Consider the following 17,539-nt stretch of genomic DNA (forward strand, 5'->3'; position numbering starts at 1 on the left):
GTCGAATAAAATCGTGTATTATTGCAACATCCTAAAATTGACGAAACGAAAAGGAGTCAATTAAAAATGCCCGAGAAAAATTAGAAAACACTTGGCATATATTATCTTCTAGCTAAATTAAGAATCACATCATACAAAAGATACCTACGTGGCTAACGAAACATTGTTTCAAAATAATGGTTTATTTTCAAAAATAAACTTGCTCTATTCTAGTATACGTTATAATCTAATTGAAAAACGGACATAAACGCTTGAAACCCTTAAAAAGATCAATTTTCTTTTTGTGTATATTTTGAGATGGTTATTGTCAACATACGGGGTGGTTCATAGTACAGAATTTCGTAATTTTTTGTCAATACTATAAAATCTTCCAAAAAAGATCTGAATGTTAAAATTCTAAATATTTTGTTTCAATGTAAAAAATACCCCGATACTACTTACAACTTTAATCATTTAAAAAGTGAACAGGTTTTGGGCCACCCTGTACAAAAAATGAGTAAATCATAAGGGCTCGTCGCATTAATTGAATTTTAATTACAACTAAATACTCTTATTCCTTAAAATATATGATAAATATATATATATATATATATATATATATTATAATCTTACTTAACTAAATTAATAATAGATCACAATATTTACAATCCGAACAAATACACTTTGGTTGTTTCTCCAAAATAAAGCAAAAAAAAAGTTGATATAGCTTTCTGAAATTTGACTAGCATCACGGCTGAATTGAAAAGATATACAACGACTTTGGAAGAACAGAATTTTAAAAGGAAATTTAAATACTAATTTATCTACAAGCTTTTGTTGTAAAAAGTTTTTTGATCAGTCATTATTGAAAGCTATGTGCAACCGTTAGTACAGCCATATCTTATATTTAAAACAAAATATTAATAGTTACAATTTTGTAATTCCAGACCTACAGTGTCAATCAATCTATCGTTTAGGGAAGAATTTTTTATTTATGGGTTTCTAAAGGTTTTCGTGTTTTTGCTCCAATAACCCAAAACTATCTTATTTTGTCAGATTTTATTTAGAATTTCGAAAAATATTAAACAACTAGGAATAAACTATACCTTCATTTACAAAGACATACAGTATATTAATTCTTTTAAAAGCATAATTTAGTTATGCTTACTGGATTTAAATAACAAATTCTTCACTATCAATCATTTTATATTAAAGAGATTAATAAAAAGAAAAATAGTAAATTTTAATAGGTACTACTCGGTTCAAGCTACAGTCTCTATTAATACGAAGGAAAAAAGTGTTGGGGCTCAGAAAAAATAGTAAAAATGTAAAATTTAATACCCATTTGACGGCAAAACCCTTGAAAGATAATATTTCAAGAGACTGATGAATGCCAAAAAAAATGAGTAAGACTTTTCAGAGAGATTCCACTATTATTCCTGATTAGCAAAAACAGCTAAGGTAGAAAAATAAAGGTCCGAATATGAGAAATGTAATCAGACTTCCAGAAAATTGAGAATACCGAATGACTTTTATTTAAAAGAGAATTTCAGTTGAAAGATAAATAGTACTCGTATATGTCATCTATGGTGCCTGAAATAGAAAAAATAAGAAAAAGGGATCAGAAGTAAAAAAATATGAAACTGCCTGGAAGAGCAGAAGAAAATGAATAGCTTCGTAATTTTTCTTGTGAAAATGACACAGTATTGGACATAATAGTTAAACAAATTTTAATTTGCATGAAAGACTTTTAATAATTAAATAATCGACAGAAGTACATTTGCTCTCGTGTCATTTGAACATATCCCTTATTTAAAAATATTCTTTAAAAAATAATTTTATAAAAACTACCTGGAACAATGGCAAAAATATCAGCTCTTGTCCGCTTTTCGATATAACCCGCCCAACTATTAACATAGAGGAAAGTAGCCTAATACTGCATAGGTTCCTAATATCGGACATTACTCTAAATCTGTAATAACACAGCGCCATCTCGTAACTTCCATAGTAATCAAGAGAACTATTACGCAGAACATTTCCTACAAGAATTACAGAATCCTATCATTGTTTATAAAACGTCATTTTGCTACTGTAGCGGTTTTCGATGTGCATAGATTTTAACAGTGTATAATTTTTGGCGTTATTTCTGGAAAAGGTAGGTTAAATTATTTGTTTGTTACATACCATATCATTAAGTAGATTGCAGATGATACCTTTTAATGTATAAATTGCTTCTGTGAACTATTTTTTAAATGTAAAAAAAAACGGTAAATTTAGTGAGGTTATGTACCGTAATATCGGATACTTTTGGTTTCCTAATATCGTATAGTATCCGATATTTGGAACCAGTTTTCTGGAGCTGCTTTTAAATGAATCAACTGATTTTCTGTCATAGATACTTGCGTTTTACTCTCTTTTTTTTAATAATAAGTGAGAATAAAAGAGAATGCTTTTAACCTTGATTAAGAAGGTTTTTTGCTTTTTTTTTCTAGATGAACGGAAAACAAGAGAAAGGTCGTAAAACATGGGATGCAAGAGCCACGGAGCTTGCGGTAAATGCTGTTAGAAGCAAAGAAATGGGGTATTTAAAAGCGTCAAAAATATATAAAGTTCCAAGAAGTACCCTTGTTGATTACGTAAAATCAGACAAGCCAATAGAAGTATTAACAGCTACGAAATTAGGAAGAAGACCTGCGCTAAGTAACGAAATTGAAAATCTATTAGTTACATATTGTTTAGATATAGAGAAACGGTTTTATGGACTAAGAGCTGCCGATATTAGAAGGCTAGCGTTTCAGCTAGCTATCCAGAACGGGCTACAACACCCTTTTTCTATGACGAAATCAAGTGCAGGAAAAAAGTGGCAAAAAGGGTTTTTAAAGAGACATCCTGAACTGAGTTTTAGAAAACCACAGGGTGTATCTGCAGCTCGCATAAAAGGGTTTACTCGAGAAAATTGCGCGGCTTTTTTTGATCTGTTAGAGCCAGCCTTAGCAGAAGTCAAATTGAATCCAGCCAGATTATTTAATGTAGATGAAACAGGCATTACAACTGTTCAACACAAACATTCAAGGGTTCTGAGCTTACGACGTAAAAGGTAAGTTGGGGCCTTGACGACATCCGAAAGGGGAGCTCTTGTTACTGTAGTGACTTGTATGAGCGCTACCGGAATATATGTGCCACCTATGCTAGTATTTCCTAAAAAAAATATGAAGGCTGAACTTCTAAATGGAGCACCGCCAGGAACGATCGCCAGATGTTATTCTTCCGGTTGGATTCAGCATGATCTGTTTACAGCTTGGTTAACACATTTTATAAAGCATGTTAAACCAGCAAAGGGCGATCCAGTGGTTTTAATATTAGACGAGCACTACTCTCATACGCGCAACATCCCTTTAATTGATTTAGCAAGGGAAAACTATGTGCATATTTTATGTCTACCTCCTCATTCGACACATAAGATACACAACAAGAGACAACCCCTAGACGTAGCTTTTATGTCTCCATTTAAAACATATTATGCATTGGAGATTGAGTCATGGCTCAAAAATAACCCAGGAAGGGTGGTAACTCACTATCAGGTCGCTGAGCTGCTAGGGAGAGCATACCTACGTGCTGCAAGCGTTGAAGTGGCCGTAAATGGTTTTAGAAAATGTGAAATTTTTCCGCTCAACAGGCATGTATTCTGAGACGATGATTTTGCTATTAATTCCCAACGTGAAAGAACCCCGCCACCACCCCAACAACTTGATGAGAACAGGCCAGAATCGGAGGAAATAGAAAGCGAAGATGAAATACCTCTTTTTTCTATGAAGACAGGATTAAAACACCTGATGCTATCCCCACAAAACCCTTAATAAATAGCTTGACCACTCCTTCGACAAACAGAAAGTTGGTAAAACCGACACATATCAGCCCTATGCCTAGTTGCTCGTACACGTCCGGATCTACTAATAAGCGAGGAAGACGTGGCACTACTGCGTTAATAACTGGATCGCCTTACAAATCAGAACTGGAAGAAGGTTTAAACAAAAGAAAATTAAAAACAGTTCCGATTAACACTGCACTTAAGGGTCAAAACAGAAGCACAAAAGCTAAACCAAAAAAAAATGGTAAAGGGAAGGGAAAAGCTAAAAAACCTCTCACCTCATCCAGTGATGATGACACTGATACTGAGGACAGAGCAGAAGAAAAGTGGATCAGATGCAATCAATGCTTTCGTTGGTGCCATGAAAAATGTGCAGGAACTGACAAAAATCTATGGTTTATTTGTGAGATGTGCTTAGATTAACTTTAAGGTTTTTCATAAAGTTTTTGAACGTATTTGCAATTTAATATTAATAAAAATCTAAAAAAATACCTATGCTTTTTATTTTAAACGTTTAAGTTCTGAATGTCGGATATATGCGATATTAGGAACACCTACTATCCGATATAAGGAACTTAATTTCAAAATAATAATTTATGCACTGTTATGTTTTTTTTAACTTTTGTGAAAGTTAGAGCCAGTTAGAGCTATTTCGTGTCACATAATGAAAGAACATATATCACCCTAACCGTTTTTAACATGCAATTAATTTATGTGGTATGTAGGTATTTTTTGTTAATTAAAAGAAAAAAGTATCCGATAATAGGCAACTTTCCTCTATTTTATTATTTCAAATTATTTATTTTCTAAACTTTTATGTTTCAAAAAACACAATTATATCCGACTGTTTCTACCAGATCCTAGCCAACGTAACAAATTCGACGTTTTAAATATTATTGATTTTTGACAAAGTGAACTTTAATTTCTTTTAACCCTACAGTGTTCGTGGCCATCGACCTTTAAAAAAACCATTACTAGTTTTTTTTGTAAGTAAGAAACTCGCCTTAAATTTGCAATGTACGAGTTGACATACATTCCAAAGCAGGGATTGGAAAAAAATTGTACTTGACGACGAGTAAAAATTTAATTTGTGTTGGCAGTGATTGAATCAAGCATGTACCTAAGGGTTACCGATTACCCAACTTTAAATAAAACCTGGTGGAGGATCTATGATGGTGTAGGCACATTATATCATATACACGGAAAAATGGATGGTTTTATGTACAGAGACCTTCTTAGAAATGTATTAGAACCATACATATTTGCAACCATGCCAATAAATTCAATTTTTCAGCGTGATAACGACCCAAAGCACGTGTCGAGGCTTGTAAATGAGTGATTTGAAGTGGCCGCCGCGAAGTCCAGATATAAATCCAATAGAAAATCTCTAGAAGTTATTTACTATGCGAACCCAGCGGCAAAATTTTAAGAGTTTTAGGTCCAACCATTTTGTCCAATTTATTCCTTATTTGTTCGTGTAAAAAATCTAATAAACGTTAAAGCAAGTTGAGTGTACATATTTTTTACTTGATAAGTAAAAGATATGTCACATAATTAAATATCTTGAAAATTCAAAAGCTCCAACCATTATGTCCAATCCTGTATATTCTTAACTAAAGGCTCACTTCATTTATCAAAGCTCTCTCAACTAAATAGGAAAATACTTGAAAAAACCTTTTGAGATAGAGAATTTGTATTTTAGGATCATTTTTAATGAATTTATACTTCTAGGGAGAAAAACTTCATAAATAAAAACCTTAATTCATTTCAATATTGATTCTATCGCATTTCATAAGGAGTGATAGATCACTCAAACCCTAAAGTAATAAGAAATTGGATAAAGTACTGAACAGCAATTCTACTTTCTCCAGTTTGACTATCGGATTTACGATCTTAGTCGTAAGGAGTAGGAGAATTGTTTTTATTTATTTGTGGATATGATCGATTAAACTCGTCTGGGGTGAATAGTCGTAGAAATTAATTTACCAGTAGGGGCTGTAGTTGAGCACCAAGAAAAGAAATCTTATGGAAAAATATTGTTCTACTAATCTTATTCTCTGTTCGATATGCTTTTGGCATGGCTGTACTACGTATAATAATTGATATTTCAAAATTTCTACGATTTGTGGTCAAATCAACATTACTGAGGCTTTTTGAATTTAATTACATTTATAGGCTTAAACTATCCTTACGCTAATAATTGTACAGTCTTTTACTAGCTACTCCTGTATACATTTTTAATTTTTTGCTAACATTTCTTTATGCATTTCCCGCTCAATCCCAGGGTTAATCGTTCGAGTTGAGTTTGAAATCGGTATTTCTATTCAAGATTTATAACCTTTAACTTCAGATACTCTTACTCCAAAAAACTGATAAATTTCAACTTTACATATCGAAATTAGTGATAGTTGCACAGAAGGTGAAAAAATGAAAAAATAACAGTGATGCTTTCGTTAAAAATAATAAAAGCTGCCCAAATAGTGTATTTGGGTATTATTGGTTTTCAGTTTCAACACCTTGCCTAAGTTTGGATTTGAAACTTTAGGTCTTAAGTACCAAATTTATGAAATGAGGCTTCAGATTTATAATAAAATTGAGTTTTTATTTCATTAAGACTTAATTTAAAAATATCGAAAGATATTGTAATTGCTTTAAAAAATTTGAAAGAAAGAAAATCATGTAATAAATGTGTAGTGTGCCAATTCTATACAAAACGTCTTTGTTATTTTAAACGAAACACACAGAGACACATTTTATATATAATGTCTTGCCTTAGTATAATAATTTTTGAGTTCTTAATTTAAAAAATTAGGTAACATTTTAAATTAACTGAAAAACCGTTAGACTTAAGGCATAGTCAATAATTTACATAAAATACGTTTAGAATTTGGTGTAGAATGTGAAAAGAATTCCATAGACAGTGTGTTCCATTTAAAATAGTAAATACGTTCACGGTTTTATATAGGAGGTAATTTTAAAAGATAAATTAAATTTTTAATCAATGTTGCTACATTTTCGAAATTACCAAAGCTTACTTTTCTAGAAATCGATAGCCGCAGTTCGTCGTGGTACAACCTGTGTTGCAAAAGATTGTTGTACGAAGTATCATGGATCGATTGAGCCTAAATAATTTGTAAAAGGAAATTTTAAATTTAACGACGAAGTACTCCTTGTTTTTTCACAATTCTTGGCTAAAAAACGAGATTAACATATAGGAACAATTTTTTTTGTTTTCACCCGTGAATTATTGAATTTTACAATACATTTTCAATTAATTGATTTCACGAACTTAATAAATATACCTGGATTGCCAATCCAATGAAAAGTCAATGACCACTACTAGGTGGCCGCTATTTTGCGTGATTGTGTCGTTTCAATGTTGGTCACACTGAACCAAGTGGTGCCAATTGTAGGGAAACAACCCAATTAAAGTTTTTGGGAGGTTATGTTTACAAAAACCAAAAAGAAACTAACATTTAATTAAGAACTGATTGCATTAGTTCTGATATTTTTCTTGTATTTATTTAAGAATCTCGTTAAAATTTGTGAACTTTTACCTAACTTACAGGGATAGATCTATACACTTTAACCCTTTCGTCCCGAACGGTGGTACACATATGTACCAGGCAAATTTTAAAATTCCTGTTTGTAAAATAAAGCGTTCTATTTGGTATAAATGTGTACCGGTCCGGTGTATCAGGCTTCCGCAGTGTACCTACAATATGCATTGTGGTAAATGTGTGGTTATGTTGATTAGTTAGCACGTGTATTTAGTAGCGGCAGTATTGCTGCAATAAAATTAGTTATTTAGGACACTCAAAGTGCTTATTTATGCAGTTTTTTTATTAAGTTTTATTTATCATTCAATTGCAAGTGCACTGCTGTTACAAAGGTAGGTCAAAACTATATTTTATTGTTGTATTTTTGGGTATGTTCTTGTGGTATATGTACCAGCAGGTATTTATGATGGTACACATGTATATCAACATGTCTGTAATTACGTTTCAATATGGATCGCCGCCGTCCGCTTTCACGAAAAGAGCTGGAAAAGCTTATTGAAGAATCCTCAGATTCGGAACCATTTTCTGCTGGCTCCAGTGATAATTATGAACCAGATTCCGATGAAGAAGCTGGTAGTGACACGTCCGATATGTCTTCGTCGTCTTTATCGGAAACAATGCAAACCACTGTGCATCGAAACTCAGACATAAACTCTGCGCAACCACCACAGGTTGCGATAGAAACCTAGTTGACTGGGTCATTCTTGACGAAAAATTTGAGCCTGCTAAAATCTTTCCTCCTGAAAGAGAGTGTATGCTGGCTCCAGATATCACCAAGCAGTTGACACCTATGCAAATTTTTCATAAAGTATTTCCTCATTTTCTTTAATTGCAAATTGTAAAAATGAACGTCCGAAAATCCTAAACTAATTAAAAAAAAAGGAATGAGAAAATGACTGACAAAGGAGAAATACAGAAATTATTTGGCTGCATGTTGTTCATTATGTGCTACAATCGCCTTCCAAGCCTAAAAAATTATTGGAGCAATTCAATGGGAAATAGCACATTTCAAAAAACTTTTTCAAGAGATCGTTGCATGACTTTGAGCTCAAAAATTTACTTTGCTTCTTCTCAAAAACCCCCAAATGCTTCACAAACATATTATATTGAAAATTTATTATCTTGTTTCAAATACACATTTCCAAAATGTCGCCAGGATAGCCAGTATCAAAGTATCGACGAATCTATGACCAAATTCAAGGGTCGATCTTCTTTGAAACAATGAAACCAACCAAGAGGGGCATAAAACTATGGCTTCGCTGCGATGCAGGACATTGATGTATGATGTATATTCTGGAAAAGAGGACCCAATTCCCGCTAAAAATCAATCCCTAAATTTAGGAGAGCGAGTCGTAACAGCTCTTGCGTCTACAGTTAAAGAAAATGATGTTGTGTTGTGTTTTGATCGCTTTTTTACAAGTGTGAATTTGTTACTTTCACTAGACTATGCAGCCTTGGGAAATTGCATGTCCAATCGCAAAAATGTACCAACTATGGGAGACAAACTCCAAAAAAGGGAATCTCAATTTAGATGCACTTCTTCTGGATTACTTTGTGTAAAGTGGCAGGACAATGTTTTATTTTTGCTAATGAGTAACTGTCATAAGCCCAATTTGACAACAATTATCAAAAAAAGCAAAACCGGAAAACAACAAAATATCGGGTTATATGATCATGATAGAAAATCAGCAAAGTGGTGGAAAAAGGTGTTTTACACATTCCTCAATATGTGTGCAGTAAATTCGTGGATAATGTATAATCAACTGAGACGTAAAAATGAGAGCATTTTTTTCCTTTGAGCTTTTATTTCCTTCCTTACCACACTTGCAGAAGAATTAGTAGCAGAAGGTATACGATATACAAGCTTACCATTACCCAAACAAGACGCTCCTTCAAGAAAAAGAAAATTATACGGATCTTCAGCGCATTATAGATCGCTCTACAGCATTACATCTGCCTGTAGAGCGATCAACCAGAAGAAGATGCACTAGATGTTCTGAAGAGAAAAAACAAACAAGAACAAAAACTCTTTGCCGAGAGTGCAATATTCCATTGTGCAAGTTCTGTTTTATGTTATATCATACCAAATAGTTGATTAGGTTCATTTTTTAATTTGCAAAGCCGTTTTTGTATTTATTTTTTTTAATAAATGTTGGTATAGCATTTTTTTCTGTTTTTATGAAATTTTCGATCATACCTGTTGGTACACATGTGTATCACCATAAATACCTGTTGGTACATACAGTAGTGGCCAAAATTATACCAACAAATCTGAATTTTACTAATATTTAATAATAACTATTATATGTATGTTATAATCGTAAAAGTACGCCACTGGTTTAGATGGCCTCTTAATATTTAAACAAAATTTCTCATTCAAATAAAAAAAAGCCTACCTGTTTTTTTGCTGACAATAAATATTTGTAATTGCAAATATTTCACCTGGTCATAATTATAACAACATTTGAAATTTAGTGCTCTTTCAATCTGTTGAAGTGCAATATTGAAACAATTTATATTGTGATTTCTTGGTAGTTATTAACTTATTTAAATAACAGTATGAGTCGTGGTAAAACCGTGTCTGTTGAAGTGAGGCAACTTATAATTAATCAGTATGTCAGGCATCAAACAGTCATCCATTGCAAAAAATTTTGCTCTTCACAGATCAGTTGTATCACGTATAGTGAAAAGATACAATAACACAGGGCTGGTAGTACCCAAAAAAAAATTCGGGACGTCCCCGGAAAACTTCAAAAAAAAGTGACAAAATGATTGTTCGGATTTCCAGGCAAAACCCATTTTTGTCCTCTTCAAAAATTAAAGGGCTTTTGGATGGCAGTGGGTGTTCCGATCTTAGTGAACGATCCATAAGGCGGCGTCTATTTGAAAATAAGTTGTTTGGACGCAGACCAGCAAAAAAGCCTCTTCTTTCCAAGAAGAACGTGAAGGCCCGACTTGAATTTGCTCGAGAACACCAGGGCTGGACTATTGATCACTGGCGCAGAGTTATTTTTAGCGATGAATCAAAATTCAATTTATTTAAAAGTGATGGTGCTGCATACGTTCGACGTCCTGTAGGCAAAATATTTAATCCTCGGTACACTTCTCTTACAGTTAAGCATGGTGGTGGTTCAGTTTTAGTGTGGGGCTGTTTTTCGGGGTATGGTATGGGACCTCTTCACAGAATAGAAGGGATTATGGATCGATTTATGTACAAGGTTATATTAAAGAATGTTATGTTACCCTATTCTGAAGAAAATATGCCGCTGTTATATCAATTTCAACATGACAATGATCCAAAACATTCTTCAAGGCTAATAAAAGAGTTTCTCCATGATGAAAAAATTAATGTTATGAAGTGGCCCTCCCAATCTCCGGATTTAAATACAATAGAAAATCTTTGGGAAATTGTGGATAACAGGTGTAGAACCAGGAATTTCAAAAATGCTGGAGAACTTTTCGCAGCTCTTCAGGATACTTGGTTGTCAATCGATCATGATGTTATAAACAAACTTATTTTATCCATGCCAAAAAGATGCATTGCTGTTATAAGGGCTAAAGGGTACTATACTAAATACTGAAGAATATTATTGTATTGTAATCTTATTTTGACTTTGGAGAATAAATAAATTGATTTTTCTAAAATGTGTTGCTATAATTTTGTCCAACCCGTTTCCTAAAAAAAATTCCCATTTTTTATTTCTTTTATAAAGTAACAAAAAAATAAACATAAATAAAAAGCTTTGTAAAAAATACATCATAATATATACCAGTTTTTTTTCTAATCTACCACATCATATAATTTGAAGGAAAAATGTACTTGTTGCTATAATTATGGCCACTACTGTATATGAACCACCCTCTCCACCATTCCCTGACTATTGACAAAAATTTATATTAATAAAAACTCATTGTTAGGCATCCTAACAATAATACTTTACACTATTTATTACTTAAACTAAAATATTTTAATTCAGGGACGAAAGGGTTAAAATATGAGCTTCATTTAAATTTTTTAAATTAAAACCAAACGTTATTAAAACCCTATCATTTGATTTTTATTATACCAATTTCAACAATTTTAATCTTTGGCACATATATTTTAATGTAGAATATGGTTTAAAAACAATGTCAGTGGAAATGATCAGATGGTGGTTGAACGACATAAAATGATGTAACTAAAAAGTATGTACTTTATGGTTTAGATATCAAAACACAAATGAGCAAACCACCAATACATATATAAAATAAGTTTTATTATTGAAATAAAATTATAAAAAGGAAAATTAGCAATTTAAGAAAAAGAGAAAGAGAACCTCTACAAGTAAATGTTTTAAACAACGCAACTAGAACGGACAAGGATGAGGTATAGATGTTTCAAAATTTCTATTTACTGGCAACTAGTTTCGTGACCTACTATATTCCTTAACCCTTTAACTGCTCCAGGCGTATATATACGGTATGCATAAAATTGCTCCTGACGTATATAAACGGTTGCGTCAAAGAAATTATTTAACGACAAGCTGCTCTGGCCGTATAAACACGATTAAAAATGGTGATATTTAAAGACGCATTGGAACCGCCTAGAGCCATCCACGCGAAATATTTCAGTAGGGGGTGGGGTTACTTTTCAATTTGTGCAAACCGTCTCGATCTTGTTTGTTTAGTATGCTGATTGAATTATTGAAGGGAGGTTATTGTTTTGCTGTTTCAAAATGCCATTTAAACCAAAATTTTATACGGACGATGAGTTGTATCAAATTCTGGCTAACAGCGAAAGTGAAGATGATGATGTCGTCAGCAATTGAGGCGATTATGGCTGGTTAGACGACAGTGAACCTACTGCTGGTCCAAGTACTTCAAGTAAGCAAAATTACGTGGAAGAAGATAATTTACCGAGTATTATATCCTCATCTGATTCTGAGTCGGAAGAAGAAGATCTGGTTGTACCCACTAAAAAATTTAAATCAGATTACATTTGGAAATCATCTGATCTGTCTCCTGTAGTACATAATTTTGATAACAGTACGTCTGGCTGTCAGATTCCCCAGTTAGACATGTCTAGTACGGCACTGGATTGTTTCAAAATATTTTTTGATGAAAATGTAACCCAATACGTCGCGGATCAAACAAACCTTTACTCCATATTCGTTACAGAAAATATAGAGTTATCCAAAAGTTCGAGGGTAAATCGTTGGAAAAATACCGATTCCAGCGAAATTTACTGCTTTATAGCAACAAATTTTCTTATGTCGCAAGTGAAAAAAAATTCAATAAATAGTTATTGGACGAATGACAAACTTTTAGCCACTCCTATTTTTTCGCAAATAATGCCCAGGGATAGATTCCTTTTGCTTCTTCGAATGTAACATTTTACAGATAATAAAAAAAAACCGGAGAATGACGTTTTATGGAAACTAAGATACATCATTGACCATTTGAGGGATGTATTTACTAAAACCTTATATCCGTTTCAAAACGTATGCATAGACGAAAGCTTGCTGCTGTTCAAGGGACGGGTATTTTTCAAGCAATACATACCTTCCAAACGACATCGGTTTGGAATAAAAATTTTTCTTCTATGTGACTGTGAAACGGGGTACGTTTTAGACTTTATTATTTATGTCGGAGCTGCAACAGAAATAAAAAAAAATGAATATCTTGACAAGGATATTGGAATATCTGGTAATATTGTTCTAACTTTTCTTGAGCGATATTTGAGCAAAGGTCATTCGTTGTACGTAGATAACTGGTATACAAGTCCCGCATTGTTTACCTAATTACATAAAAATAAGACAAACGCATGTGGAACCGTCAGGAAAAATAGGAGAAATTTACCGAATCTGTCTAAAAACCTAAAGTCAGGAGAAATTGAATATATGTCGACGGATCGGCTTTTAGCTCTAAAGTGGAAGGACAAACGAGAAGTTCGAATGCTTTCGACTTTTCACAACAGTGACATGAAGGATTCTGGAAAAGTAAACAGAACCACAAAAGAAGAAATAAGGAAACCAGTATGTGTACTAAACTACAATGAAAATATGGGAGCGGTAGATCGCAGCGATATGTTACTAAGTTCGGTAGAATGCGTACGTAAAACCGTAAAGTGGTACAAAAAACTTTTTTTTCATTTACTGGACTTAAGTTTATTGAACTCACATGCTGTTTACAAAATGGTAACCGGTAAAAACATTTCTCTGCTAGATTTTCAAGGGCAGCTCATAAAGCAGATTTTAGAAGCACATCATCTTCCACAGCAGCACAGCAGAAGTGGAAGAAGGTCAGCAGATGGAGATAACCCTTTACGACTAACTGAGCGTCATTTTGTTTCCATGATTCCCGCAACCGCTGCCAAAAAATTTGCACAAAGAAAATGCATTGTGTGTTCAAAACATGGAAAAAGAAGCGATACGCGTTACATGTGTGCACTATGCGATGTGCCGCTTTGCCTTTTGATTTGTTTCGAAAGATACCATTCCTGCAAATATTACTGACTTTTGTAAAATATCATAGGAATTTATAGTTTTTTTATTTTGTTTTATTTGATGGTTTTTCTAACCTCCCAGAATGTATATTTTTTGTTTAGTTGTTTATTTTGTTTATAAATTTGAGTTTTTGTTATTATAAATTTTTTGCATGGAATATGTTTTTTTTATTCCCTAGCAAAAAAAAATTAAAAAGATGTTTTACAAATTTTTAACTTATACCAGGGTGTTTTCAAAGTTGAGTATTTCAGTGAGAGTAACTCAACTTCTTTTGGCGAGTTCTATTCTTGAAGCTGGTAAAATAAATATAATATATAAATAAATAAAAAAAAATACTAATTTAAATTAGCTATACGCTGCTCCGGACGTAGATATGCGTTTCGGGCTAGAAAGTGCCGCACGGCCGGCACGGCGTAGAAAGCTAACTTAGCAGTGAAAGGGTTAAGAGGAAAGCTTTCCAGTATATGGACAATATCCTCCTGCAAAGTCATATATTAAGGATATAAATTTAAGGCATTTTAAAATTAAGGTACCTTCGCTAATTTTTTAACTACTGTTTTTATCTTTTGTTTATTTTTTATTTATTTGTAAATAAAATCATATTATGATTTTATTTTTAATGAATGAAGAAAGTTCACGACATTGTACGGAATCACGACTTTTTTATAAGTTCATGATAGATCACATGTCAAACGTCAGCGTCGTCAACTTTATTACCTTTGTTTAATATATCTTTTATTGGCAACACTGAAAATGTTCAGAGTGACCAATTATAAAAATGGCGGCTATCAGACAGCCGTTATTTTTGGTCATGGTGGCCATTTGCATTAGCAGTCCAGGTATATTTATAAGTTCGTGATTGATTTGAACTGTCACTATTAAATTTTCATTAGACCACCTTATGCTGTACCATCTCCGTACTAGAAATAGCAACGTTTTACATAAAATTTTTGTAGAAGTTTATACTAAATTCCTCATTTGCTTGCTTAAAGATTCAAATTATTATATTATCATAATATACAGTACTATATTTTGTTGTAAAAAGATTAATTACCGCGCCCTATTATTAAGGACCCTGTAGAGCTATTTCAGCCAATTTCTTTAAAACAAAACTTAATTACCTTAAATAAAAAAATAAAGACATAAAAAGTGAATTTTCAGTAAAAAAACCCAAAACTAAAATTTGAGAACCTTGATTAGATCCTAATCAAGCTCAACTCGCGATATGTCCTCCACTGGCCCAAAAACCAAAATACTCCATTTATTGATTAACGTAATCCAACAAATTGGCCCATCCAATGATCAAAAATCCGTCCCACTTACTGCGTCAAAGGCTTCTGCCTAATATCCACCAACTTAATCTCTCTCACTTGCAAATCGTGTTGGCTCTTAGCGGCAAACCTAATCAACGCCTGCGTGGAAATATTCAACGCTTGTCTACAGTCAAGCCTTGTAAGTTTCTCACACTTGGCCAAATGATCCAGGGTCACCTCCGTGACCAACTTGCCGTGACTTAAATCCAAACTGATCAAGTTGGTCACGGTGTTGGCCGGTTTGGTGGTCAGCTGCGCGATGCCCGCGTCCGATATCCGGGGACACATGCTGAGACTGAGATGCTGGACGTTGGGCAGGTACTGGGTGACGTAGCGCATCGCTATGTCGGTGATATCGGTGCCGGCCAGTTTTAACGTTTTCAAATTGCGGAAGCGGATTTTGTCTCCTGCGAGGCCGGAACGTGCGTCGTTGTTCGTGCCTAAAGAGTAAATCATTATAAATAAATAAATATATATTCTTTTTTAGAAAGACACTAATGCCCCCATGGTCTAAAGCTTCCAAAAAGTTGGAAGCCAAGGGTTGGTACATAAAACATAAAAATTGCCAAAAAGAAATTATTTCTCAATTGTTAAAAGTATAATAATAATTATGCGTGAAGAGAAAACTTCTAAAAAAATATCTTAAAAATTTTAATTGGCGTTTCTGTACAGTAAAACGAAGATATTTTAAAAACAGTGCCTTAAATCATAATTTTGTAAGAGTAACTTTTTTTTTCAAATTAAATGAAGAATCTAGGTGACTGGTGACTTCTTAAAAAAAAATGTTTTATCACCTCGCAGATTTGAAACAAAAAAGAACCAAGTCCCTCCATATGTTACGCTACTTTTGCAAATACTAATGCAATTTTTTTTTAAATGGTAACTTTATTAACCATTTCTACGATTGAGTCTTAAAAATTCAAATTTGTAATTCAAAACATGTATCAAAATTCAATCCTCTTTTTTAGTTTACGGCTAAGTTTTTACTAAATTTAAATACCTTCATTTTGTGCATTGTATAATCTTTCGAATAGTGTACTGTGTTATTTTTACATCTACTATTACTATAAATTCCATTCTTAATAAATTAGGAAACACCGTAGATATGTCAGTTTATTTTTTCAACCATATTGATTTTTGTTGTAATGTTACAAACTTACAACAAACAAAAAACACTTTTCATCAAAACTTCCATTTTTCGAAAGTGCTTTAATAACTGCCCACAATAAAATCTTTATAATATAAAAGCTATCACTAACAATCATTGAGGCATTTCGTAACAAGGAGAATTTATGCATTTTTTGAATTGCCTTACAATGAAGCATTTCCCATTCCATTCATTGAAAAAAATCACATTTAACTGGTTAATAAATTAATATGGCTGCTGTGGCTTTTATATAAACAATGGCAACGTCGCACTGAACATACCTTTGATTAATAGAGTAAGTTCTGTCACCATAAATATCCTGTTTTTCCGTATGTCTAATCGGTCATCGATCATCTAATGTATTATCTAGCAGAGTCGCAACTTACCCAAAATCTCCCTCAAAGCGGAATCGTTAAAATCCGAAATGAAACTGAGATCCAACACCTGCAACACCGCCGAGTGGTTCGTGCGAAGCGAAATGGCACTTTTCACGTCTATACTTTGCAAGTAGAGCTGCTTCAGATTGTTTAGCCTTTGAATGAGCCAGGGAAGTTGGAAATGGTTGATCCGGCACCAATTCAGACTAAGAATCTCCGGTTGTCTGCGCACGGTGCCTTTCAACATGTCGCTCGAGATCTTTTTGTGGTCGAACTCCATTCGTTTCCAGAGGGACGGGTCGATCGAGTATGTAGCCCAGGTTTTACATACTAAAAACGTTTTTATTGTATATTTTTATTATAGTATCATTTCATATAGAGGTTTTTGTAATTGTATATAAGATCTTCGAAAAATTGACTGGCAAGTTCAGAAAGCTGATTGACAAACGTGAAAAGAGTTTTTAGGGTTTATAGGGTGTTATTAATATTTCTAAAAGAAATAGTAATTTTTTTGAAGACTGTAGCCGATTTTGAAATTTGTTAGTGTTATTTTTATGAACAAGGGCCTTTTCGAGGCTCGTAAGTAAAAAGTCCAGTGCCATTTTAGGGCACATCTTACCGAATATTATTGGGAAAATGTACACCATGCCATTGATTTTTTTTTCCGAAAAAATTACTAAAAACCACTTCATGGAAACTTACAAACAAGAAATTACAATACAGCAAATGCTGAAAATGTATGATAAATGTGTGAAGAGGTGTGAGTAAAAAAGGTCAATGCGTATCTTCTTTTCTCTCAATTATTATGTC

At 33.2% G+C, this 17,539-nt stretch overlaps 1 protein-coding gene across 1 annotated transcript in view; it reads right to left on the minus strand.

The window, feature by feature from the left end:
- Positions 1-75: 75 nt before the first annotated feature.
- Positions 76-17,539, minus strand: part of LOC126733656 (jmjC domain-containing histone demethylation protein 1-like) — a 129,141-nt gene continuing 111,677 nt past the window's right edge. The window contains exons 16-17 of the mRNA XM_050437049.1: positions 16,739-17,059; positions 76-15,645 (exon numbers count right to left, since the gene is read on the minus strand). Coding sequence (XP_050293006.1) covers positions 15,212-15,645; positions 16,739-17,059 — 755 coding nt within the window. The 3' untranslated portion in view covers positions 76-15,211. The remainder of the gene's footprint in view (positions 15,646-16,738; positions 17,060-17,539) is intronic.

Source organism: Anthonomus grandis, chromosome 2, assembly GCF_022605725.1.
Source record: "Anthonomus grandis grandis chromosome 2, icAntGran1.3, whole genome shotgun sequence".
NCBI classification, from domain to species: Eukaryota; Metazoa; Arthropoda; class Insecta; order Coleoptera; family Curculionidae; genus Anthonomus; species Anthonomus grandis.